Source organism: Aulonocara sp. 'chitande type north' Nkhata Bay, linkage group LG16 (genome assembly GCF_057382095.1).
Source record: "Aulonocara sp. 'chitande type north' Nkhata Bay isolate Kocher_YH1m ecotype deep benthic linkage group LG16, A_spYH_male_GT1.1, whole genome shotgun sequence".
Taxonomy (NCBI): Eukaryota; Metazoa; Chordata; class Actinopteri; order Cichliformes; family Cichlidae; genus Aulonocara; species Aulonocara sp. 'chitande type north' Nkhata Bay.
Genome location: NC_141359.1, coordinates 37,283,675 through 37,310,578, shown reverse-complemented (window position 1 = coordinate 37,310,578; position 26,904 = coordinate 37,283,675). Strand labels below are relative to the sequence as shown.

Sequence of the window (26,904 nt, the reverse complement as noted above, 5' to 3'; positions counted from 1 at the left end):
TAAAGAAAACACACTGCCAATTCAGTAGTGTTTTCATGGATGGGCTTAACCAGAGCCTGGGCCTCTACGTTATTGAAGCAGAAAAGATCATCATTACAGAGAACAGAACCAAAGGCAGAGACAAAGAAAGAGCTCTGAATGTCCTTCAGAAGAACCCTGGAGAACTACTGCTGAAGATACTTAAAGAAATTACAAAAGTTCGGACTCTTGAATTTTATGTTTGCTATAATTGTACAAACTCTATTTTTGCATGACAGACTTTATTTCCAGGTCTGTTTACGTGGAAATAAAGTCTTGAACGATATATAATATGTCGTTAACTTTTGCTCCTACAATCCTACAATCTAAACACATCTGGTACCTGCACTGCTATTTCCGGAGTGGGCGGGAAGAAGCCTGCGCGTAGGCCGATTCCATGTTACCATAGTAACAGCATAGCCGCAGCTCATCTGTTGGTTGTCCGCAGGAGCTGTGGAAAAACTGCGTTAAAGTGGTTGCTGGGCCATTTTTACGCGCCGCGGAGCTGCAGGGAGCATCTCAGGACCGGGCAGGTAACATGGAGCTGTAATGGTGGATCGTATTCCACCAGATAGCCTTTGAGGTCATGCTTTCACAGCGCAGAAGATAACGTTAGCGGTCAGACCCACAAATTGTGATCAAGCCTGCAGCAGAGTGCGTTACTATTGGAGTAAGACTTCCGCTTTATTTTCAAAATAAAACTACGTTCAATTCAATTTTATTTATATAGCGCCAAATCACAACAACAGTCGCCCCAAGGCGCTTTATATTGTACAGTATATCCTATAATAATAGATACAGAGAAAAATCCAACAATCATATGACCCATATGATAAAATTTTCTCATATTACTGTGAAATCAGAAATTGTGTCAAGCTGTAAATTAAAAAATATAAGTGCGTGAATGCTGATTTTTTTTATGTGTGCTGGTTAAAGTGGTTAACAATCGCAGTTAAGGGTCTTTAAATACTTAAAAACAACAGCGTTAGTAAGTGTTTCAATGTGAAGGCAGTTTAACACAGTTTTCCCCAATTTTATTTTTAATTTTTTCTCTTAGCAACCAGTTTAATAGTTTAAATATTCATTATAATATTTTCTGCTCCTTGTGCATGTGACATCAGATGGGCGAGGCTATTAACATCCAGTGTTGGGAAGGTTACTTTTAAAATGTATTCCACTACAGATTACAGAATACATGCCCCAAAATGTATTCTGTAACGTATTCCGTTACGTTACTCAATGACAGTAACGTATTCTGAATACTTTAGATTACTTAACATATTATCGTGCTTTTTACAACTACATGAATGTACTATTGTTGTGTGATTTATTACTATTACTGAAGGTCCGCGGCTCCGAACCGTAGTAAAGGACCTCTGGCTAATACTTCGGGTTCGTGTTGGGCTCGTAGCAGAAAAATAGCTTTTCTTTGTTGTCTGGGTCAACTTTGATTGCGAGAGAGACGAGAGACAGAGAGAGGCGTTGAAAGACTGCTCCAACGAACTTATTGTTTCGGGGGAAAACACAAACACAGTGTACAGTCGAGTCTTAATAGCGTGCTTACAACTGGGCATTTGGCTGCAGTGGTTATTATTATATTTACATGCTTCCAGCTCCCGTTTCTGCTCGATGACAACTCGTACTTTTCTCCTTTTTCTCCCTCCATCGCTCACAGACACATAACGGGTATGGTAGTTCATTCTCCCTGCAGCGCGGACTACACTGCTCATGAGGCTACATTCTTTAGCGCTATGCCTGTAACACTCTGCCTATTGCATTCATATTAAATCACAGCCGTTTATTTTCCAACAGAAACCAAACTGCTCGGCATAGCTTAGCACAACAACAACAACAACAACAAAAAGAGCTCTCTCACCCAGGAAACACACAGTCGCAGAGAGCGCGCGTAGCTGTCAAACAAAACCCAAACAGTCCTGACCCGCCACAATATGAAACAGGAAAATACCGCTGTGTAATCCATTTATTTCAACAAAGTAACTGTATTCTAAATACCACCATTTTAAACGGTAACTGTAAATACAGTTACTCATATTTTGTATTTTAAATACGTAACGGTGGTACATGTATTCCGTTACTCCCCAACACTGTTAACATCATAGCATAATAACTTATATTAAAGAAACATTTCAAGGAAAGATTTTTCACTGTGTTAAACATTAACCAAAACCACCATTAAAAGAAATTTTTTTAAAAAAGCTGAAACTGTAACGGTGCGTACACACTGAACACGGTAGACGCGACCAGAGCTTCAGGTGTGAAAAACATCTCAGTGATATCTCTTATATCACTCCCCTTTAAATAGCTGTCCAGACAGAACAAAAGTGTACATTATTTGTTGAATTGTGTTTCTTATTTAATAAGCACTCCTTTTAGAGAACAGTTGATGACGAGCCTGAGGTAGAAAAAGTCTCTTACGAGAAATAACCTTAATGTAATAAGTTATATAATGTGTCTAGATAGAGTTATAGTGTTATTTTCCAGGAATTTCATTTTTTTATTTTATAATACTAGTCACAATAATAATTATTATAAGAAGAAAGTAATTAATGACTTATTAATAGCTTATCTGTAATTCACAGCTGTAATCACACTCTGAAAAGGCCTAGAAGTTGGCTCTTCGATCTAATCCTCAGTACACACTGCAGTAGCTGCACATCCTTAATATCTGCACAACCTGTGCAGTGTGAACAACACAGTTTACAGTACAATTTCAAGCATATATATTTAATTTGTGTTATATACTGGGAGTTATTCTATTTTATAACTTTATAATATATTCAATTATTTAATTTAGTTTAGACAGTTACTGTTCTTCCTTCTTCGAGCAACTATAACCACACAATTTCCTCAAGGTTTAATAAAGTATTCTGATTCTGATTCTCTTTGAGGTTTGACACCCGTTTTTCCACTTTTACTTTGAAAGAACACACCCGAAACCGGAAGTTTAGATGCCACAAAGAGTAACATTGTAGCTGCGCTCTTTAGCCGTGTTTCTGTCACAGTTATAACTCGCTATTAATACTCTAACGCCGTAGCTGTAGTTGCTGTAATGAAGTAGCCGGGGGGGATTCGTGCCGGCGGGCTAAGAGCCGCAGAGATACGAGCATTGTTAGCTTTCATTTCTTTAATAGCAGCTGAGGTTAGCACAGGGTATTAGCTGCCCTTGGTTTCGATTCACGCTGTAGTTTGGTTCTCCAGCAGGTTCTGAAGGACTCACGATGTCTAATGATCTCGCTGGAGTGTGGGAGGTGGCGCTGAGTGATGGAGTTCACAGAATCGAGTTTGAACACGGGACCACCACCGGAAAGAGGGTCATCTACGTGGATGGAAAGGTGTGCAGTCATACTGTTAGCCGGGGAAACACTGGACGTGTTTTGCTGGACTAATCTTATTTATTAATTTATTTGATTTTATTTGAGTGTTTCTGAGGTCAGCCTCATCAGCTCCTGTGATTTTCTGATTTATGCTCCAGGAGGTCCTGAGGCGGGACTGGATGTTCAAACTGGTGGGGAAGGAAACTTTCAGCGTGGGCAGTTCAGACACCAAAGCCACTATCAATATAGATGCAGTCAGTGGCTTTGCCTATGAGTACACCCTGGAGATCAACGGGAAGAGCCTGAAGAAGTACATGGAGAACAGGTCAAAGGTCACCAGCACCTGGTTGCTCAACTTAGACGGCATTGACTGCAGAGTGGTCCTGGGTGAGCTCCTCTCAGTGTTTGTATCATTCAGCTCTTGTCCTTTTACTTCTGTTACTGTGACAGCTTATAATTATGATTTTTTTATTCATACAGAAAAGCTCTATATTCAAGATTCTGCAAAAATTATGCAAAAAAAACCCCTCCCAACAACCCAAAACATGATCTCATAGGAGAAAAGATGCAACTTATTTTATAGCTTTAATAGGTTATAAAATACAAATGTATATCTAAGATACATAAAGCTTTAATTCATCTACATAGTCAGTCAGGATAGATATAGACCTGATATTTAGCACAGTGTGATTTATGCAGTAGCTGAGCCTAAGCTCCTTAACTACTCTAAGCTTGGACCATATACAGCCGTGTCTGTGATCTGGGCGAGTTAATCCTTCATATAATTGTACTGCTTACAGTGGATCAAGTGGCAAACTGCCTTGAAAGCACATGCCGCAAATAACCACTGTGCATTGTCTGCATTTGTAACAGAGATATCCCAGCTGGGAAAGAATGGAAATATTAAACTAAACTTTATATTAAATACAATCTCTGTGGTTTGTCTTTCACTGTATGTAGTACATTTTGTACTATGCTTTATCCAGCATGTCTTGTTCAACTATTCACACACATTCATACAAGCACTTCTACACCTAAGCGCTTTCCATCTAACAGTCACACTCTGATGAGCACATTGAAAAACAACTTGGGGTTAAGTATCATGCCTAAGAATGCTTTGGCATGTAGACTGAGACAGACAGGAAAATGTAAATTAATCCAGAAACACTTTGTTCAAAGGATTCTGGCAAGACACAGTAAATACAACTTTTATTAAAAGTCAGGTTATCATGTTAAATATTCATTACCCTGATGTTGATCAAGATAACTGTGGTTGTGATTTTTGCTGTAACTGAGCAGCCTGAATTTGGTTCTTGTTGAGAAACAGAAACAAACAAAGACTTGATTTATAGTAGTCAAACAGAGCTCAGCAACTCTTTGGAATAATATACAGCATGAACAGTATATTAGATTAGCACAAAGATAATATCTCTGTGAAATGAACTCTAATAGGCTGTAATTGTGTGTAATTACTCATTTACTCAGTATGCAGCAGCCAGTGTTCTGCCATTGGAGGCATTTTCCATTTTTCTTGTCTTTATAACTCAGTCTGTGCATAGACTCATGTGGTCCTGCAGGTCTGAAGTCTTTTCTCTTCCCTGCCTTCAGTGAAAGTAACTTTATTAGTTCTGTTTAGTGTTTCACTGCAGAGAGCAGATGAATGCAGATAAAGATTAAGGCAAACAAGGGCGTTGCTCAGATCAGACGTTGCATCGCCTTTCAGTCACAAAGTTAATGCTGTGGCTCTTTAACAAATGTCAGCTGTGGTTTTATAATGTCAAGCGGAGAATCCTGTGCTGGTGCAGACCATAAATCTGGCTCTTAGTTTGCAGAAACCACCTACAAGTGATTAAATACGCAGAATAGATATGAGTCAGACTAGGACTGGAAACCACAAGACAGTCAGATAAACTTTCTCATTCCAGCACCCAGCAACATTACACCTAAAGTTAAAGCTAGTCACTAACCTGCTCTCACTGGCTCAGCAGCTGTGTCTGGGCCAGTTTACTTACATTTTTTTAAATGCTTATCTGGTAAATATTAATTTAAAAAAATCTGTCTTTTTACTTTCAGAGAAAGACACCATGGATGTTTGGTGTAACGGACAAAATATTGAGACTGCAGTAAGTAAAACACGAGTGACATAATACAGGTTGTTATTAGAGCAGCAGTTCCCTTAGTAACAGACCACTAGGGGTCTGTGACCCGGGGGACCCTGCAAGAGAGATGGTATAAATCATAGATTCATTAAAGAGTGCTTATGTTGATGGGAGGCATTCACATTAAGGATTAGGCTGTGTGTACTTGTTTTGTGTATTAAAATTTGGTTTGGATATTGTCTTTGTGTTCGGATATGTCATTTTATCTGGGGTGTTGGTCTTATTATATTGAATAGTTAACAACAGTTGTAAAACCATAAGTTGTTTACTGATGATTGTTTGTGTATTCCTGGTTGTTGTTTTATCTGCTCATTGCCTTTGAATATAAATTGATTGGTTGCTTGTGTGGTGCGGTGCATTGTTTTCTTTTGGGATATCATATTGGATCATTATTTTCGTTTGGAACAGGACGCTTCCTTTCTTAGTTCACGCTTTTGCGATTTGCGCCTGCAGGGTGAGTTTGTGGACGACGGCACAGAGACGCACTTCACACTCGGAGACCACAACTGCTGCGTGAAAGCTGTGAGCAGCGGGAAGAGACGAGACGGGATCATTCACACGCTGCTCGTGGACGGCACGGAGATCGCTGAATGCACAGAGTGAGCGTGACTGCGCCTGGATGACAGCAGAGATCTGGTTTTGTATCTGTGACGCCGAGTGAGGGCGCCAGGTGATTTAAAGCTGATAAAGTCAGGGACCAACTGAGAGAAACAATGCATTGCTGCTGTAGTGTGCGGAGTATATTAGCCATATATATACTGGTGAAAGCTGTCCTGTAAATAGCATAGCTGAAGACAAAAGCTAAGTTTGAGCAGTTTTAGAAGACCGAGGGCAGCTACTAATGCCAGAAACAAGCATTTACTGTCTCCAAATGTTCACACTGGATATTTGATGTGTGCACTGGTCTTTATAATCATATTAACACTATTAATCTCAGTAATATCATCAACACGGGAGTCCAGATGTGCCACATTATTCTCTCTCAGCCAGGGTTTTAACACGAGCAGCTGCTTTTGAAGAAGTACTGTATCACACAGCCAAATGTTACCAGTGAGCTGTCCCAGTAAACCCTCACCTCATTCTCTCTTACCTTTGTGCTAGCTTTCTTGTATTTTCAAATGTTGTGGAGTGGGAGGTTCAACAACGGGGTAACTTTATTCCTTGAATGTAGCAGTGGACTGGTTCCTGTTCTGGTGTTGGCCTGTTACATGCTTTGTGTTTCCATTGGTTAATTCTGTTGATATGAAGTGATTAGCTTCCAACGGCCTGCTGTTGATGTGTCAGAATATTTACAGGGTGCGTTGTTCTCAGTTTTCACTTAGGCATAAATCATTTACACAGCTGCAATCACTCACTGATGTCCAAACATACTTTAAAGACGTTCTGTTCTCTTTAGAAAGATCTGTGACTGTGTTGTGCTGTCAATTCATGAGGTAGTATCATAGAGTGTATGATGGACAAAGCCACTGTGATGTCACCCACATTTGTCAAAGCCACATTTTTGGACCCTTCAGCTGTCCACTGTGACCCTCTTAGGTTTTTTAAACCAGGTGTCACAGAAGCGGGGTAGATCGGTCATTGCCCCCATTATCGTCTTTCTGAACATCATGTATTAGATATGATGTAAATGTAGTGATTGATACCACTGATTAATTAATGAAGTGTTTACCGAGGTCACAGCTCAAATGACAGACGGCTCCTTTTCCACTGAAATCTGTTGAGTTTTTTTTCCTGCTAACTACAAGTACAGAAGTCGCCCCCTGCTGGCTATTAGAAAGGATGCAGGTTAAGGCATTTGCTTCATTTTACCAGTATGGAAGCTATGTCCATCTTATACATGCAGTCTATGGATAATACAGAATTTGAGCTAAAAATATTTTAATAAAATCATGGTTATTAAATATTAAGGATTTCTCCAGTGTATGTGAAACAAATGTTTGGTAAGAGACGTTCACTAAGGCTGTACTCACACTAAGAAAGCTGTGCCATGCCCGAGTATGTTTGTTTCCCATTTTCCAGTTTGTTTGACCAGACTGCTGCATGCTCCACCCCGGCAGGGTTACATGAACTGCTCCAGTCCAGGTTCAGTTGGACTCAACATGTGCATGTTATGTGACCACTAATCGTGCACAAGTACTTACATGTAACTCCAGCAGTTGTTCAATGACAGCTGCCTGTGTGAAAATCACTGTGTTCAGCACTTCACAAATCTATAAGGCATATGAGAGGATGAAGTGTCAGCACTTTAAAATGAAACTGGATGCATAACATCATGAACGTCACTGTAGACACACACTGATGCACACTCTGAGCCCAGACTGTTAAGGGTGAGTGCAGGCGATCAGTGGAGTGGTGACAGCCATGATGTGTGTGAGTACATCCTCACTGAAATTGGAACCCAGATTTACTCAAACACTGAGCCAATCCAAACTGGGTTTAGGCATTAAAGAAAGTACTGTTGGTATCTAGAAAGAGAGCGCAGTGACAAGATGGCATGTAGGAGATTTTGAACTGAGATTTTTGACCCTGCTGCATATATTTCTATGAGTTCCTTTTTCTAGGTGCAAAATATACAGAGAATTCTTAAAGCTCACAAATTGATTTACTAATGTTTGCAACACAATTTATTGCTAATCCTGATAATATTTAATCCAGAATAAAACATGAAAATGTTTCCAATTGTTATTTTTGTGCTTGATATTAAAATGAGCTGACTGTGTGTGTGTGTTGGAAACATAATACGTTTTGTAAATCATTGGTAAAGCTAACCACACCTTTGAGCTCACATGCCGTTTTGCCCCATGTAGTAAATCTGGCCAATTTAGCAAACTTCATCTGCGGATGTCTGTGAAACTGAACTGAAATGCAGCTGAACGCTTCGTGAAACGGACACACTATTTGTTTTTCCTGTCAAACTGTTTCAAGGGTCAAAGGTGAAAATGTTTCATGCTCAGTAGACTGTGACATTGTATAGTTATGATTACCTTCTCACTCTGTTTTTCATGTGTCGTGTATACAGGAATAATGTTTATACATGTATTTCATTTTGTAAGTTGTTTAAATTGTATTTTATTTCATAAAATTTGTGTAGTTGATCAGGTTTTGTTGTTGAGCTTTAAGTTAAAAAAAAAATCTGGACACACTTGAAGCTTTGCTGTGTTTAATAGTTGTTTTTCCATATTTCAGTAAATGTTGTTACAACAAAAATATAAAAATAAAACATAAAACAAGTCCAGATTCCTCAAACAAACAATAAATTTTAATTTTATTCTGACATCAACACAGGAAAACTGTAACTACTCATGTCCATTATGACTCATTCTCCCATTCATCATGGAGTTCACCACCACCATTATTTTATGGACAAGCAAAGCTAGATTAAAGTCTTTTCATATTTATTGTGGTATTTGCTGTTATAATCATGTCTAAATTTATGGAGTCATGAGATGCCACTAAACAAATGAACCCTTTCAATCTAAAAACTACAGTGTTGTTGATATAAAACGCACATTAAGCTTAATCTTGATCTCTAAACATATGATTGGTTCTACTCCTTGCAGCAGTGCTATGATAAAATAGATTTTGATAACTTGCTGCTGCCATTATTCAGCAATACATTATGAGAAAAATAAGCCCAGTCATTCCTTCATGTTTTGCTACTAATATCCATTATATCGAGTCTATAACTGATACAAACCTTTCTTTTTTTCTAACAGTAAATATGCTCATTTTGGATCTCCTTGAGCTTGTTTTTTCTCACAGGTGATGATGTACCTGGGCAGGGCTTGATAACTGCTAAATATGACAGAGATGTCAGACCCTCCACTCACACTGTCATACCTAACTTGTGACTCTGTCCCTTTAGCAGGTGGCAGAATGAGACCTTGCTGACCCTCTGTGGAGTCCCCTCTCAGCACGTCAGCCTCCACAAAGTACAAATACTTATCCTTTTCCTCCTTCCAAACATCCATGGCCTCCTTCACTGTCCCAGCAAAGTAGATGCCTTCTCCATATTTTGGGTCTAGATCCAGACAGGAATAAATATGTTTTGTTACTAGGTGTGTTTTTATGATATTATCTGTAGCTTTGATATATATAATGTTAGCATACCTTCAGGTGGTGCACACTCTGCATGGAAACCAATCTGGCTAACCATCTCACAGAACTGTGCAGGTATGCGCTGAAACATTTTCTCAGAGGAGCACCCCAGCTGGTTTTTCTTGAGGTCAAACAGCTTCTTCAATTTTGAGTTCTCCACTTTATCCACCTAAAAATAGAACATTTCATTCTGAAATAAGGCACAAGGCTTATTTATATAGAGTAAGAAAGTAATAAACAACCAAATCCCTAAGCTTAATAGTAACCCACGAAAAGTTGAGGAACATTTTATGAAACATAATTTACCTTTAATATCCACAGATCAAGATTTCTAAAAGCAGGTATTCTTTCTTTGAACTCCCAGTGTGAGTTGTCCACTGTTTTTGTCTTTCTTTCTCTTTCACAAGGCATTTCAGCTAACAACTTGCACATTTCATCCTCTTCCTCTCTGACAAACTCCTCCTGGACAGTGCAGAGCATGGCCTCCGCCTGCAACGCAGCACCCACAACATCCTCAGCCGAATCCCCATCTACTGTTAGGCAGGCGTGACCCTTGGACAAAAACTCCTCAAACTTAACACCCTTTCTGGTTAAATGAGAGAGCTGCAGGTATTCTCTTTCACCGAGGTGCTGGATGAAGTTGTTGTAGATAACCATGGGGCGAGGGGGCCTGACGAGAAAGTGAGTGAGCCATTTTTCAGCCTCACATAGTGATTCTTTAGAACAGCTTCTCAAACTGATCTGCGGAATTGGAGCTTTGTTGAATCTGAAGGCTTCTTTGTTATCATATGCTGGCGGAAAAGGCAAAAAGAAACATCCTTACTCATACCACTGGACTCTATAGAAACTCAAGCTTTGTTATATCCTACTTTTTTTAATACTTGTATCTTGACTAAGAAAGCTATTCATTTAGGACACATTCATTAGCCTTGCTGATACATAGCATTTCTGACCTTGCCTATGGGAGTTGAAGTGTTTCACTTCATCTTGTGTAATGCTGGTATGGGGTGTGTTATGCTGGAGAGATTTAATTTTTTCCTTGAAGGCCTGGAAAGAAAAGGGCATTAACAACATATTTCTTAGCATGCGATAATTTGCAAAACATTAATAACATTTCTCTTTGCTTTTTTTTTTGCAACTTATGCCTAAAAATAATCGTTGTTTAAAATATTACAAATCAGATATGGTAACTGACATGGTAATTTGAATCTAAATTCTTGAAAACATTTTTGAAATACAACCTGAAATGTTCCATAGTCTGAAGGAAATATAACAAAATAAATGTCCATCTTCCCCCCAAATGTTTTGGCAAACTCAACCACTGCCTCGGACATAATGCATGCAGCTTCTTTTTTAGTGAACCCAAGGTTTCCTGTGCCAATAGCAGGAAAGGCGACAGACTTGTGTTGTCTTGCAGCTGCTGTCTGTAAGCATTCCAATACTGAATTGAAAAGAAACTGTAAAATAAATGGAGAGAAAGATGCAATTAGATTTGTGAGTCCAATGAGACTCCTCAACACTTTGGAGTGCATCATGATTACTACACCAGACTTTCTATTTCCATCAAAATGATCCATAACGTATCAACTTATAATGTACCTTATGTGCTGCTTCTTTTCCATTATTAATGCAAAATGTATGATACACCTCTCTACACCCCAAGTTGTAGGCTTTTGTGACGATGATATGTTTAGTCCGAGGAGCATTTTCTATTTCATTTTGCATTTTCTGACCAGCTTTCTTCAACAAAGCTTTAGAGACCTGACCGACTTTCAGGTCTCGTTCCAGTGATGTTGTGTTTACAATGACATCGGTCTGAAAGGATACAAAAGATGCTTAGAAATAAAAAATTATGCTAGAACAAAACTGTGGATTTTAGGTACTTTATATCTTCATAAATCCTAAAAATAGCTAACTCAAGCTCAATATACAAGAAATGATTGGCATGAAGGTAATGTAAACTTGTCATTCAACTAAAAAGTAAATAGCAATCAATAATAATGATTATTTTGAAGAAACAATACAGATTTTTACCTTCTGTTCTTCAATGTTATCACTCTTCAGTGCCAAAAGGACATTCCTAATCTGGATGGAAATGTTAGATGTTTTGGTAGCACCACTGGTGTGGGTTCCTGGTGCCTGCCCTTGCGGTACTAACTGGTAGTGCTGGTGAGGGGCTAGAATCTTATGGCAGGCGTTCATCATTTCTGTGACCGTTGGCTCATCGTGGTTCACAAAGAATATCTCTCGAGGAAGATTCCAGCGGGAAGAGGAGAATCCATAGTAGTCTCTCACAGTTGATACTATAGTTTCAGCACAATCTGACAGGGGGTAGTTGAACAACCCAGAGCTTATAGCTGGAATGGCAACAGTGTCCAGTTGATCTTTGTCAACTCTGTCAAGAATGCTCCTGATAGCCTGCTCCAACTGTCGTTTGGCTTGTGAAAATTCAGAATAAGTGGGCTTAATTGGCAGACATGGACCCACAGCATGAATTATCTTCTTGCAAGGCAGCAACCCAGCATTAGTGACAATTGCTTCTCCTGTTGGTATGGGACCATGTTTGTGTGTGTAATCGTCACTCTCCATTTGGATTTGAGGACCACCAGCTTCACACAGAGCATATGCAAGGCCACCACCATGATGAAGACTGCAGTTGGCAGCATTGACAACAGCCTCTACTGGGAAATTGGTGAGATCAGCCTTCCACACGGACACCTCAACACCTGCACGCAGCTTGACAGAAAACCTCTTCTCTGGTGTAACAGTCTGCCTCTTCTGCTGTCCAAAGCTCGCATCACTCTCAAAATCCACACCTTCAAAGGTGGCCACACATCCAAATTTGCTATCAAGGATATGACTCAGAGCACGTCCAGTTTGTTTTACAATGTTGAGTGAAAATTCATGAAGAGCAATATCTGATTTATGGGCCATGGTTCCTGAAGAGATCTACAGAAAAAGATTGTGTAGGTGAATCACAGAATGACAAGAATCACACCTCAGGGTTTTAGAATGAATCAGGACCATATGCACGGAGTGAACATAAATGACACACCTTTAGCACACAAATAATTGAAGCTAAAATCTATCTAAGAAGTTTGTACTGTTGTGAATTTAGTTAGTGCATTAGTATTATTTCACAATATTGGTCTATCAAAGGTTTAGACTATATTTTTAGTGTATGCACATATATATTACATATATTACCACTCAGGTCAGGGTAATTTAGAAATGTCCTTGTTTTTGAAGGAAAAACACAGTTATTTTTAATCTAATACAAGAAGGATTATAACTAATTACTTAATGGTCAACAGAGTCATTAGTTGGCCATTAATTTGACTGATCAGTTAGGCTCATGTTGAGTCAAAAGGGATGTTATTGAGAATGTCTTCAAATCAAATAGTAATTGCAGAGGAGTTATTAATCAAACCAGAACACCATAAATTTTATTAATAAATTAAAGTATAGGAAAGTAGGCAAGAAATTGATTACTGTTTAAATAAAAACACATTATTCAGCATACTATTGTAATTTTATTACAAAACTTTTACTATATTACAAAAGTACATACAATTTCTCTGTACAGTATGTGTGGAGCCTGTGTGCAACTTTTATTTTCACTGGAAACACAACCACCAAAAACCCATTCACTCTAGGCTGCACACTTTGGGGTTAGTAGTAAGGATAATACCCATATTTATTTAATACTTTCTACAGTGTCATCAAATCAAACATATTCTCCTTTGCGACGAGCAATAACTTGAAATGAAGGGGCGTAGGTTTCCATAAATTGCTTTTATACCTTCACTACAGTAGAGGGAGACAAAGACGAACAAATGACACTCTGACTTAGGAATTTTTTTTTACCAGAAACAAAAGGTTGCACACCTGCATGCGTCAATATAAACAGTTTATTGTGCTTAAATAGCGCTTGAAGCTTTTTTTTAAATAAAAAGTATTTTGATTAGTTTCTTAAAATGGCACCCTTACATGAAAAGAAGAAAAATAAATATTTTATTGTTTCGCGTTTGTGTGACGTTTCACACAAACCCCGAAAACGTTCACGAGTCAACAAAACAAGTTGCTGGATGCAAATGACTAGCAAACCCTAATCGATTAATGATACACAGAAAAACCATTAATTGAAATAAATCATAATTTTAGTTTAAACAAATAAAGAACGTTTATTGCGCAGAAGCCAGATACTCACCGTCGCACACTTTCAGCTGGAAAGTACCGAGTTGAAGGAGAAAGCGAAAGAATGAAAAGAGGGCGCGGACGTCTCCAAACTGCCTCCGTGGACTGCAGCCAAGTGTAAAAAGGTGTTTTTCAGGCCTTTCTCTGTAGCTGCACCCCGGTCTGAGCCAACCCTTCAAGGCCAAACGCCACAACACGCCAATAAAAACTGCGTTTCGTTTCACAGGAAACAAAAGTGAAACTAGTTCAGAGCAGACAGCAGCCGGCCTGTGAAGATGGCCGGCGTACACTCCTATCCTCTGCTCGTTGAGTTCGAAGAAACCAAAATACCCAGATTAAAAATCAAGTTAGTGAAATACTTTCAAAGTAAGAAATCTAACGGTGGTGGCGAGTGTGAGGTGGAGTATGAAAATGGCAGCAGGACGGCGATGGTGCGCTTCCGGAGAGAGGAGGGTAAGTTTGTCACAATAAAGTCATGTTTGCTTTATTTAAGCAGCTACAATATTACTTATTATCAACGGAGTTATGTGGTGACATGTGTTTGTGCTGTGTCACAGATCAGAGAAACGTTCTGGCCAAAGAGTCGCATCAGATCAGTTTGGAAAAAGGCGTTTTGAAGCTGACGGTCCGCTTACCCACGGAAGAGAAATCATCACGGGTGCGAAAAGTTTGTCATGAATCATTTATCAACAACTGTTCTCTTCTGTGTACCTCAAATCTGTTCTTATATTGACGATGCTATTTATGAGATAAGGTTTCACTGTTGATAGTGCGCCGTGAAACCTGCGCACCTATAATTTCTGTCGGACCCTCCTGTTCTCAAAAGGAAATGAAATGCGAGAATATTCAATTATTCCTCAGCTTTGTGGGACCCTTGAGCCCCTCTACAGACTCCAAATTATCATTCAGTTCCATTGAAATCTGACCATGTTGATCTTTTACTGGAAGTCATGTGACTTTATAAAGCCAAAGCTGTGCTGCACACTGCTTCTCTTCCTGCCGTGCGGATATTGTAAAAGTCAAACTCACTGCTCGGAAAGCATTACTGGGTGCGGTTTTCCTGACAAAGCTGACAATGAATTTGTTTGCATGAATTACTTTTTGGACCAGCAAATATTTATGGCGCTTACACACACACACACACACACACACACACACACACACACACACACACACACACACACACACACACACACACACACTCGCTCGCTATAATTCTAAACAAATGTGACTAACGTGTATTTTTTGTATTTTCTTTATACAGGAAACTCTGTCTGATGAAGATAAGAAGAAATGTAAGTACTGAGTGAGCAGAACTGTGTTTATAACCACTAGTGTAAGATCAGGAAGTCCTTTCACTTGTCCACCCCTATAGTTTATCTACTTTTAGTATACACCACTGTCCACTTTATTAGGTACACCTTGTTAGTATCCTATTGGACCCAAATTCTGACCCTAACATACAAATATCATCAGATTAATCAGACATTGCTACACTTTCAAAAAAAAAATATTGTCCAGCTTTGGTGAGTCTGTATGAACTGTGGCCTCAGTTTTCTGTTCTTAGCTGACAGGAATGGAGAACAGTGTTGGTCTTCTGCTGTTGCAGCCCAGCTGCTTCAGTCTGTGACATGTTGTGTTTTTCAGCATCCCTCAGTTGTAACAAGTCGTCTGACCATTATCCTCTGATGGCTGAGATCACCGAGCCATTGCTGCCCCACAGAACTGCTGCTCACTGCATATTTTCTCTTTTTTGACCATTCTCTATAAACCCTAGAGGTGGCTGTGTGGGAAAGCCCCAGAGCTTCTGAAATATTCTGATCCGCCCACCTAAACACCAACAACCACAATATATACTAGAAAATCTCTAGATTACACTCAGCAGGCTAACTGTGCCAATGTTAGCTATTACTGCAATACTTTGTACATCTTTGCTTTGAGCCATTACATGCTTTACTGATGGCTAAAGTTAACGCCATTTGAAATCATTTAGTATCGTAGGTAAAGTAATTTCACAAGCTAGCATTTCTACTTGGCTATAATTTTACTACTGATGACTTTCACAAACAACATTCTGTTTTCCAGCTAGTTGTTAACTTAACACTTCACAAATCTAGCAGTGCTACTTTGTGACACTGGAAAAGCTGAGTTAACACAACAGCCCTGGGCGTCTGATTAATCAAGTGATCTCATCCATTCGATGCAGGTTGTCTCAGGTAGTTTTCTCAGACATTCACTTTTTTTTCAGATGAGTAGCAACTCCCCACCACCAAACACAATTTGGAACTAATCAGTGTTTGTACTGTATTACACGTCCAGCATTTCCTATTTGGCTTGCCTTTCATTTATACTGTTTTAGTTGAGTTATTATTTGAAGTTAAATATTTGTATTTAACTGATGAATTCAATACGTGTGAGACCATGGAAAGTACCTCAGGTTCTGTGACCCTTTCTGAACTGTATTTGCTAGATAGCTTGTGATTTGTCTGTCTAGCTAGCATTAGTAAGAAGAAAACAAAACAAAGAAAAAATGAATCTGTGAATCAAAAATTAGACAAGCTGACAAGCTTTATGTGATAAAACTGCCTCTTTCTCAATAAAATATCCAAAGCTTCATGCTGTTTTAACATAGTGTGCTTTACACTTCAAGACTGGTAGGATACACTAGATGTCTCCTAGACATTACGTCAATAAGACCATACAAAGTCTGATTATTTTTTTAAGTCGATATTAATGATTATTCTTATTTTAATTAATTTATTGATTAGTGTGAAGCAATAGCTGTGAGTGAAACACCAAAATAAGTAATTAAAATATAAGTGTTTTAAGTCTTGCACTATCTAAAAAGTATATGTTTGTTACACTTGGCCACATTTGTCTTTAACAGCAGATGTTGCTGCAGACAAACAGGCGAGTGCTGATAAAAGCAACCCGACAGTTCAAACAAAAACAGAAGGCGGAGACGATGATACAGCAGATGAAGAGCCATGTTCCACCTCGGCCGTTTTAGGGAATATTCTTGATAATACCAACCAGGAGTTCTTGGAGATGCTGGTGGAAAACATCACTAAGTCTCATGACTTCACTTTGGAATTCTTTCCTGACATCTCCTCTGCTGTGGTGACTTTCCAGAGTGGAGAAGGTACCCATTTCAGAATGAAAAGTTCTTATTTATGATATGATAATATAAAGTTTAACCGGCCGTTTGATGCTGAAATCTGTATTGCATAACCAGGTCCAACACTCATTAACATAAAACAACATAAAAATATGCCACAAATGTAATAAAGGAATTTTCCAGGACAATGTGGCCATTTTATTTTCCTGAGTTAGAATGACAAAGTTTTCTAGCGCACTAATGCACAGGATAGCAAAGCAACACAGACTACTGGTAGTGTAATGTACCTTGCTAATTATAAATGTGCTGATACTTCATTCTGAAAAATGGGTGTACTCATTATTAAATCAACAAAGAAGATTTATCCTGCAGAATTGTTTTATTAAAAATGCCTTAAACCGTTTTTTAATCTCTATTTCACAGAAAATGCTAATTTTGTGGCAAAATGCCCCCAAAACAAAATGTTCACCAAGAAGGGATTTTCTGTTCAACCTCTCGAAGTCACAAAGCAAGTTCTAGTTGACGACATTCTACACTTCAGTGAAGAAGTTCTTCAGCTTTATTTTGAAAATGAAGGTGGGGATGTGGAAGAGGTCTTCCTTAATGAAGCGGAACAGTCTGCTGTCATCACATTTAAAGATCATCGAGGTAATTTATTTACACTACACTGTATGTTCCTGCAAACCTACAGTAATAACGTGTGAATAATAATATACAGTATGTTACATTCTTTTTTCCAGCTGTTCAAAAAATCTTCAAGAAGAAGCATTCCATAAAAAAGGAAGAAATCAGAGTTTATCCTTTTTATAAAAGTCTGGGAGTGGCCCTCTACGGCAAAGACAAACCTGCACTAAAACTTCCCGCTGCCATCTCAGAGCCCATTGACAGTGCTGTCCTCAGATACCTAGCTCAAAATAAATCAGCAGCAGAGACCATTTGCAGTGAAATGGACAAACACTTCTGCATCGTAAACCTCGGCCAAACCACTGTGACCTTGAGTCCTGTATCTTCTTTACTAAAGCAAAAGGATGCCAAAGCCATCCTCAAAGTATGGACTGATACTGTGAAGTCAGCGTTTGCACAATCTGTGTCAAAGTTCAAATCTGTGAAGTTCTGTCCAGATTCAGATGCATTGAAAGAGTCTGAGAAAAAGATCAGAGAGATGTTACTGAATGAAAATGTGATTGTAGTACCTGATAAAGACAGTGGTGCTTTATCAGTGGCTGGTCCTGTTAGTGATGTCAACAGACTGGAGAAATCTCTTTCTGAAATTATTAACAAGATTGCAAAAACGATCCACAGGGACAAATCAAGTAAAACCGAAGAGATCAAAGTGTCACCATCAGTTTTTCATCTCCTGTGTCAGGATGGCCTCATGGACAAACTTCTACTTGTGTATCCAGAACTCAAATTGGCACCAGAGAGTCCTAATCTGAAAATAACTGGTTTAGGGGAAGAGATTAATGCAGCAAGCAAAGCTATATTTGATGCAGTACTTGCATTAAAACGACAGAATCTGGAAGTAGATAAAGATGTGCTTGAACTGTTGAAGGATGAGCAACAAGAGGAGCTTACAGATGCTCTCCTCACATCTCATCAAATAAACGCAGCGTTTGAAATCAGTGGAAACAGGGTGCAGCTCCTTGCTGTGTCTGACACAGATCTGTCTCATGCTCAGGACCATCTAGGACAGCTGTTAACAACTCAGTACATTAATGTTGAAGACAGTAATGTCCTGAAGAAGCCAGAGTGGCAGCAGCTGGTCAGTCACTTAGAGCAGGCTAACAGTAAGCCATGCAGAACTCGAATCAACACAACTGCTCAACAAGTCGTGGTGTCAGGCTACAAGGATAGTGCCATAAAGGTTCAGCATCAGCTTGGTGACTTCTTAACACAGAACGCTCACATAGAAGAAACTGTTGTGGTCAAAGCTAATGCTGTCGTTGAATACTTGAAACATTTCAACACATCTTGGATGGAGAAAGTGAAAGACAAGGTGAGAGTGTCCTACAGAAATGAGGCCATCTGTCTGAGTGGATCCAGAGTGAATGTGACACATTGCAAGACTGTGGTTGAAGGTGCCGTCTCTGCTGTAGTCTTTGACAGTCTGAATGTCTTCAAACCTGGAGTGAAGAAGCTCTTCCAGGAGAATGAAGCTTATTTTTCCACAATCAAAAATAAAACTGGTTGCCTGGTTCAACTAGTTGATAAGCCAGGTGGTGGACAAGACAACCTTAAACAAGTACCAACACCTTTATACCAACTTATGACACCTGAAGGAGTAGAAATCGCTGTTTCCAAGGCAGATATGTGCAGTTACCCAGTGCAGGCAGTTGTCAATCCATCTAATCAAGACTTGAAACACAGAACTGGTCTTGCAGCAGCACTTTTGAAGGCTGCCGGCCCTCAGTTACAAGATGAATGTGACAAAGCATTTAAAAACAAGGGTCAGCTCAAGCCAGGAGACTGTGTCATAACAAATGCAAGAGGAAATCTTTGTTGCAAAAAAGTCATCCATGTTGTGGGACCCAAGTTTGAAAAAGATAAACATGAAAAAGCTTTGGCTCAGTTGAAAAAAGCTGTTAAAGGAAGTTTAGAACTTGCTGAGGCCCACGGATGCGTCTCAGTAGCTCTTCCATCTATTGGCAGAGGAATGCGCTGCTTTCCCCTCAAGCAGTGTGAACTCACCATTGTTAAAGCAGTGAAGGAGTATTGTGATGAGAACTATGATGACATCATCTTGCAGAAGATCCATTTTGTGAACAATGATGACATTGCTGTTCAGGATATGGTGGCTGCTGTCAGGCAGGAGTTTGGAAACCTCAGTGACTCTCATTCTCAACAAACTCCTCATCTCACTGCTCCCACACAACCAGTATCACAGCCTGCTGGATCTGACCTGTACTTAAATCATGTCCAGACCAAAGAAGGCGTGGACATCGTTCTTAAAAAGGGAAAAATAGAGTTTGCCACGGTAATTCAGATTTGTACTGTTATACCCAATTAAGCAAATAGTTACTTTGTCTGTTTCAGACAGGAACACGATGTGCAAGACTATTTAGCATTAACTATTAACACAGCTATAAAGTCTCTTGATGTTTATTTAATCTTTGGGTTTGAGCTTCTTTTGTTCTTTTTATGTTTTGAGGTGTTTTTATATTGTTAGACATGATAAATATGTACTCATATTTATAAAACTTTGGGTTTTTTTTAGACGGAAGTGATTGTGAACACTGTATCTTCGGACCTTAATCTGGACAGATTTGCAGTTTCCAAAGCCATCTTGCGTGCAGCTGGACCCAAACTTCAGCAGTTAATAAATGCACAGGGTGCTACTGGAAATGTTGGTGAGATCATTGTTACTGAGGGCTGCCAACTAAAAAGCAAAAAAGTTTTTCATACAATTGCACCTCACTGGGATAATGGACAAGGCACATCTGAAAAGGTGATGAACCTCACAGTATAAGGTTAAAGAACCTGTTTGATCTAACTTTGATGGTCAATGTCATATTTTTAATTAAATGTCTTTAAACAGATAGTATTTATTCTTTGTCTTTCAGACTTTGAGGGGAATCTTTAAGGACTGCTTGGACAAGGCAGAAAGTAATAATCTAACCTCCATATCCTTATCAGCCATTGGCACTGGAAAAATGGGTTTTCCTAAAGATCTTGTAGCCTCTTTGATGTTGGACAATATTTTAGAGTTTTGCAAAAAGAAACACCCCAAGCATCTGAAGAAGGTTGTGATCGTACTTTACCCCAGTGATACACAAACTATCCAGGTAAGAAAAAATCACAAGCTTTGAAGCAACAACAATTCAGTGCTAAGCAGAAAAGTTTTTGAGCATTTTCCACCAGTGAAAGCTGCAAAGCTGTTATTGAACTTCAGTTTTGGTGTAATAATTGAATGTTTCAGTCAATAAAATCTCTCTTCTTTTCTGTCTGCAGGCTTTCAGTGATGAATTTCAGAAGAAGTTTCCCAGTGCTTCAAGTGGTTCAACAATTTCTACACAAAGTGAAGGCAGGCAACACTGTTTGTAGAGAGTAAAAAAAAAGTTGTCAGAAAAGTAAATACTCAAGTAAAGTACAGATACCTGAAGATTCAACATATGTATAGTAACCATGTATTTGTACTTTACTACTTCCCACCTCTGCTAAAAACTATATATTTTCTAAGAACTATAACATAACGCTGTTAAAAACATTTTGTACATTTGTAGTAACTGTTGAAATATACTATATTTTTTCCATATGCTAACTGACAATTATATCAGTATTCAAAATTTAGAAAGTGTACTATTGTAGTTCTTTTTTGCTGTTAATTAGTTCTTTTTATCAATTTCCAGGAGGCCCCTTCTCTAAAATCATCTCAACCTCAGACATGCACGAGACTAAAATGGGCAATGTGACTATACAGGTAGTAACAGGAGACATAACCAAGGAGACCGCTGATGTCGTTGTCAACTCCTCCAATGAAAACTTTACTCTTAAGACAGGTTAGTCATAGCATGAATGACAGTATTTGAGCTGTGCAAAACATTAATGGTGGTTTCTCATTGTTTTTTTCTGCTTTTAAACTAAATGTAAATATTTAGGTGCTGTATAGAGAATAATATTACATCAAAAGTCTTTGTATAAAGAACAGTCCACCCACAGTAATAATGATCCTTTAGATTATATGTATGTATTCAGTAGTGATGTAACATTTGCCTCCTCCAGGAGTGTCTAAAGCTATTCTAGAAGCAGCTGGTCCGGCTGTTGAAGTGGAATGCCGCAACCTTGGTAAGAAATCACTTATAATTTTATGATGCTATAACTCAGAAACATTGGCTACAATATAACAGTCTTGTTTTCCCAATAATAACTTGGAAGCTAAGTATTAGCACAAGACTGTCAAGAAAGAAGTATGCCCTTGTACATACTTACATAATTATTAAGGTTCTTTAACATCTCCCAACTTTGCTTTTAGGTGCTGAGCCCAACCAGGGCATGATATTGACAAGCCCTGGTAACCTGAAGTGTAAAAAGATCCTCCACTTGATTGGACAGACAGACCCAGTAAAAATCAACAAGACTGTGAAAGATGCACTCCAGATATGTGTGAAAAGCTCTTTTGCCTCTGTATCGTTTCCTGCCATTGGGACAGGTGAGATTTAGAAAGCGTTTTGTCACTGACAGGTCACATATCCAAATGCTACATTTATAAAGGCCTTCTTAGCACATAGGGTGCTGAATAATCCTCTAATGTCATCGGGTTAAGCAGTTTTCCTAAATGCATGACATGTTGCCCACTTACTATATTGACTTGCTCACGAGAGGGTATTGTATACCTCAATATAGTATACCTTTCATTGCATTTCTTGTCTTAATTTGCAGGCAACCTGTGTTTAGAAAAAAGTTAACATCGAGAAAGTCTATGGAGAAAATTTTGTGTGACCCCTGACAATTTAGATTCATGGTCACACTGATATTTTTGTTTTTACAATAATTTATTATTTTACTGTCTATGTTGTTCATCCCAGCAGTCTTTAATGTATGATTACTTTTTTTGTTTGTTTATTTTTTGTTTTGTTTTTAGGTCAAGGCAATGTAAAAGCAAGACTGGTGGCTGATGCCATGTTGGATGCAGTGACTGATGTGTTGAGCCAAAACACCTCCAGCCCCCTGACTACAGTTCGCATAGTTATTTTCCAGAAACCTATGCTTAAAGACTTCCACAGCAGTATGCAACAGAGGGAAGCTGCTGATCCCGATTCTAAGGATAAAGCAGGGTGGAGCTGGCTCAATAAAGTCAAATGTAAATACACAGAGCAAAGTAATTTTTGGTTTCACATTCCTATATCTTTAATCAGTTTCAAATGTTAAGTTCTCATGTTGTTTTTGAAATTTGTTCTTTCAGCATTCTTTATTGGTGGAAGTCCTGAAAAACAAAGGACAGAAAAAGATTTTGTCATTGACAGTCTGAAAGTGGAGGCTACTTGCTTCCACATTTGTGGTGACACACAAGCCAACGTTGACTGGGCTAAGAAATGGATAAATGACAAGATATCCCAAGAATATCACAGCATGGAAATTGGAGACAATGCCATCCATAGTTTCTCTGATGCAGATCGACAGAAAATTGTTGACATGCAGAAGACCATGGACATCAGCATAAGGACTGTGAGCAATAAGCCCAAAGCCACAATCACTATTGAAGGACTCAGCAGGGATGTGCTCAAAGCTAACACTGAAATCTATAAAATGATGAGCAGGGTGAGAGACGAGGAGGAACTAAACAGGAAAGTGGAGCTGGCCAGCGCTGCGGCAGACTGGCAGTATCAGCAGTCTGGGTTCCAGTTTCAGAGTTTTGATGAAATGACCAACTTCTACCTCGAGGAAGCACTGCAACAAAATTTACAAACTGTAAACGTTACAGTCAAGGGTCAAGATTACACTGTCACCATGCCAAAAGGACCTGCCACTGACAGCCAGGGAAATATCCTGGAGATAAAGAGAATTGACAAGCGAAAAGGTATTTTAATGATAGAAAGAGATTCAACCCTGTCAAAGTAGTAATAAGAGATCAGAAATCTGTTAGTATTTGAAATTTAGCATGATTTTTCTTACTAGTAGATATTTCAGTGCTTTCACTACTGAAAGCCTCTGCTCAAGAGCTAAAAAACTGAATTTGTTTATTTTGTGACTAGATGATCTTCCTGAGCACTGGGATCTCATGCAACCTAACGTCACCAGTCAGGCTTTCCCATTACAAGCTGGGACACAGGAGTATGATGAAATTCAGAACCTGTTCAAGACCTCGTGCAACAAAACCATCATCAAGGTAACATGAAATTAATATTTTTTAAAAACATTTTAGGCAAATACATTTTCTGTGCTTTATATTCGGAACATAAATTCAAAATTACTATTACTATTACTAATTAATACTTTTTTTCAGATCGAGAGGATCCAAAACCCTGGATTGTGGAACAGTCTACAGGTTAAGAAGCGTGACATGGAAGTGAGAAATGGTCACCAGAACAATGAGAAACGTCTTTTCCATGGCACCTCCAAAGCCACTGTGCCAATTATTAATGATCGCGGTTTCAACAGGAGCTACGCAGGATTGAATGGTGAGGCGTTCGTGGCCATTTTTTTTGCTTTTGTCAGAGAGCTGATAATAGAGACATGGTGGGAAATGGGGATGCTGCTCCTAAAGATATATTTTAATTAGGGACATAGAAGCAAGCCAACCCATATGGAAAAGAAATAGTAAAAACATATATGATTTACTCATGAAAGTGGCCACTTTCTCATTACTTTCATATATTTTTTTAGTAAGTATACAAAACATACAAGTTTCATTATATAATTTTTCAAGGGATCTTATATGTGTTTTCACTCTTGTACGCCTTTCATACAAGTTTCATACAAGACAGATAAAAACTTTATAAGATTTATATATATCTTTTCCATATGGGAAGAGGTCCCAGAAGGTTGGAAAATTAAAGAAAGAAAGAAGAAAATCAAAACAATGTTAATGCTAACTGAAAACATTATTAGTTTAAATTAAATATAGTTTTACATGCTTATTTGTTATTATATTTTTAAGAGCTGCAGGCTACAACACACCTTCAAAGTCAGCTTTAGTTCACATATAGAAAGCAATGTACTGTTAACCTTCTGCTGTGTTGTCATAACTAGGGCTGGGTATCGTCACTGATTTCTAGAATAGATTAGATTCCAATTCACAAGGTCCTGAATCGATTCGATCCACGATTCGATTCGATTACATTTGAATCTGGGAAATTTTGCCTCAGACAGTCAGAAATATTATAATTGTGATCACGTATCAGTACATATCCATATTTTTATATCTATAAAAAGAAAGCTGAAACTTGTGTGACTTTATCAAAGGTGTGAGCATCACAGCAGAGGCCTTTGTGTCAAAGTAACTGAGGATAAAACAAAGAAAAACATGAAGGCAATTTTCCTGGCCTGGGATTTTATAGCAGATGACTTTAAAAATATTCTGCAGTAGATCAAAAACAAAAGAAAACCATTAATGAACGTATGAACATTACGTGATGCTGCTGAAGTGAAGCAAAGTTACAGAGACACAGCTAAGCATTTTGCAATTTTGCATAATTTTAAAAAGTTTAAATTTGTTCAGTATTGAACAGCAGAAATGAGGCTTTATTTTCGGAAGTAAGTAAAAGGGAAAAAAAACCACCAGCGCCCAACAGCGCTGTAAACAACGGCAGACTTGTGCGTAATAAGCAAGCGAATAATGTAGAAAACAGAGTTTTAGATGGGAAACTGTTCTTGACATACACTTAGAGAGAGAACGCGCTGTGCATGAAGTATGATTTTAGCGTGCTGGAAGCAAAACAGCAAAAGTCAGAGGGAATTCATGACAATATTCATGTGAAGCGAAATGTGAAGCGTAGTTTGGATCTTCTTTTGCTGCTGGTTCAGTCAATATTGTTTGGAGAGAGATAAAACCTGCAGCTTCAGAATCCAGCGCAAAAAGGACGCACCGAAACATCAGAACCAGTGAGCTGTCAGCTTTCCGCCCCGACCGTGTCCGTGCCGTCGGGTGAGAAAGGCGACATCTCACTGAGATGTCCACGCTTTGTGTTTACGTCTTTGTGCAGAATAAATTTATATATAAAAATCGATTAAGGATTTTAATGAATCGATTCACCATCCAAGCTAGAATAGATTTTAATCGATAGATCAATAAGCAAAACTCACCCCTAGTCATAACCATACAGAACAATTAAGTCAACATAGACAAATGCAGGATATTTGTTCTATGACCAATAATAATAAAAGAAAATATGTCACAGAACTTTTTCATTGACTTTCTGCTGCTCTTCCACTTTCAGCTACATGCTACGGCAAGGGCACGTATTTTGCTGTCAATGCTAGCTACTCTGCTCATGACACCTACTCCAAGCCAAGTCCAAATGGGGAGAAGTTTATGTACGTCTGCCGAGTTCTGACTGGTGACTTCACTCTTGGACAACAAGGCATGATTGTACCACCAGCGAAAGGCACCGTCTCCACTGACCTGTACGACAGTGTTGTGGACAAAAACCCCAATCCCACCATGTTTGTTGTCTTCCATGACACTCAGGCTTATCCTGAGTATTTGATTACATTTAACTAATGCAGCCAACGAGGAAGATCATAAATCATAACTTGATATTACCTATTGTGCTTATAATCCTTCTATAGTGGGCTTATTGCAGCCCCTCAGTTCACCCTCTTCCTGAAACACCCCTTTTCTCCCTTGGCTTCTGTGCCCAAAGTCAGAAAGATGTGCATGACATTATTATATTAAGCAAACAGATTGGCACTGACACAATAAAGACTCACACGTAGAACAAACTGGAGGAATCAGCCTTCACAGCAGTCTTTAGCCTGAATTTTGGTTCAGGGATTATTTGTACACATGGTGTCTATTAAAATACCCACCCATGATCAATTAGCCTTTGATAGGCCTACCATACGGCAAAGCAAGAGTCCTGACAGCACAGCTCCTGGGAGCACTGGGAAACTCAAACCCCTACACCACAGTAACGCTGTGATTCATTGAATTTACTTTTTTCTTTTGTTCAAACTTCTATTCAGTGTTTTAGTTATTTTCTTTGAGCAAATGCCTTTCAACTACATTCATGTTGCAAGAGAAAACCAATCAAACCAAACAAATATTATACAATCAAACCAATCACAGATGCACTCGTTACACATTCTAAGATTTATTCAAGCATGGATTGTGGGAAAACTAGAAGTTTTTGAAAAAATCCAATTCCTTTTAGCATTTTATCTTGTCAATCAATAAAACAGAAGTGTGGTGAATGCAAATTTTGATTTGTTTTGTTTTTATACAACTTTTAGAATTGTTTGAAATTCATCATATCAGTGGCATTTTCTGTTTTTTTGTTTTTTTGTTTTTTTTTTTACCAGAATAAAGGTCTGTTTGCGGATA

The 26,904-nt window shown here is 38.6% G+C and overlaps 3 protein-coding genes across 5 annotated transcripts; 2 read left to right on the top strand and 1 right to left on the bottom strand.

Moving 5' to 3' along the window:
• Positions 1–428: 428 nt before the first annotated feature.
• Positions 429–8,986, top strand: LOC147312036 (fas apoptotic inhibitory molecule 1-like). Of its 2 annotated transcripts, none has more exons than XM_086265736.1 (5): positions 429–551; positions 3,241–3,371; positions 3,512–3,740; positions 5,427–5,476; positions 5,966–8,986. In XM_086265736.1, the coding sequence occupies exons 2-5, from the start codon at positions 3,258–3,260 to the stop codon at positions 6,113–6,115; spliced, it is 543 nt and encodes a 180-aa protein (XP_086121862.1). In that variant the 5' UTR covers positions 429–551; positions 3,241–3,257; the 3' UTR covers positions 6,116–8,986. The 2 variants fall into 2 exon arrangements, with proteins under 2 accessions (XP_086121862.1, XP_086121861.1); XM_086265735.1 differs by having other exon boundaries at positions 3,238–3,371.
• Positions 8,658–13,958, bottom strand: parp9 (poly(ADP-ribose) polymerase family member 9). The gene is made up of 8 exons (XM_086265734.1): positions 13,821–13,958; positions 11,645–12,559; positions 11,210–11,425; positions 10,852–11,067; positions 10,564–10,657; positions 9,917–10,401; positions 9,623–9,779; positions 8,658–9,533 (listed from the first exon to the last, which is right to left on the bottom strand). Exons 2-8 carry the CDS (start codon positions 12,542–12,544, stop codon positions 9,238–9,240), a joined length of 2,364 nt encoding a protein of 787 aa, XP_086121860.1. The 5' UTR covers positions 12,545–12,559; positions 13,821–13,958; the 3' UTR covers positions 8,658–9,237.
• parp14rs1 (poly(ADP-ribose) polymerase family member 14-related sequence 1) lies at positions 13,849–26,904 on the top strand. 2 transcript variants are annotated; one of them, XM_086265733.1, is made up of 17 exons: positions 13,849–14,260; positions 14,365–14,465; positions 15,072–15,102; positions 16,698–16,949; positions 17,349–17,573; positions 17,666–19,899; positions 20,140–20,370; positions 20,486–20,707; positions 20,874–20,946; positions 21,272–21,421; positions 21,645–21,707; positions 21,895–22,071; positions 22,504–22,722; positions 22,825–23,439; positions 23,615–23,748; positions 23,866–24,040; positions 25,799–26,904. In XM_086265733.1, the coding sequence occupies exons 1-17, from the start codon at positions 14,083–14,085 to the stop codon at positions 26,080–26,082; spliced, it is 5,364 nt and encodes a 1,787-aa protein (XP_086121859.1). In that variant the 5' UTR covers positions 13,849–14,082; the 3' UTR covers positions 26,083–26,904. The 2 variants fall into 2 exon arrangements, with proteins under 2 accessions (XP_086121859.1, XP_086121858.1); XM_086265732.1 differs by having other exon boundaries at positions 13,850–14,260; positions 16,695–16,949.

What these genes read in the sequence shown, in the direction of transcription:
- parp9 (XM_086265734.1), bottom strand. Translation starts at nt 12,544, where the DNA reads ATGGCCCATAAATCAGATATTGCTCTTCATGAATTTTCACTCAACATT. An exon ending in CAGACTATGGAACATTTCAG is followed by an intron (nt 10,658 to 10,851) that starts GTTGTATTTCAA and finishes TTTTCTTTCCAG; the next exon opens with GCCTTCAAGGAAAAAATTAA. An exon ending in AGAGTGTGCACCACCTGAAG is followed by an intron (nt 9,534 to 9,622) that starts GTATGCTAACAT and finishes GTCTGGATCTAG; the next exon opens with ACCCAAAATATGGAGAAGGC.
- LOC147312036 (XM_086265736.1), top strand. Translation starts at nt 3,258, where the DNA reads ATGTCTAATGATCTCGCTGGAGTGTGGGAGGTGGCGCTGAGTGATGGA. An exon ending in TCATCTACGTGGATGGAAAG is followed by an intron (nt 3,372 to 3,511) that starts GTGTGCAGTCAT and finishes TTTATGCTCCAG; the next exon opens with GAGGTCCTGAGGCGGGACTG. An exon ending in GACAAAATATTGAGACTGCA is followed by an intron (nt 5,477 to 5,965) that starts GTAAGTAAAACA and finishes TTGCGCCTGCAG; the next exon opens with GGTGAGTTTGTGGACGACGG.
- parp14rs1 (XM_086265732.1), top strand. Translation starts at nt 14,083, where the DNA reads ATGGCCGGCGTACACTCCTATCCTCTGCTCGTTGAGTTCGAAGAAACC. An exon ending in TGATGAAGATAAGAAGAAAT is followed by an intron (nt 15,103 to 16,694) that starts GTAAGTACTGAG and finishes TGTCTTTAACAG; the next exon opens with CAGATGTTGCTGCAGACAAA. An exon ending in GACAAGGCACATCTGAAAAG is followed by an intron (nt 20,371 to 20,485) that starts GTGATGAACCTC and finishes TTTGTCTTTCAG; the next exon opens with ACTTTGAGGGGAATCTTTAA.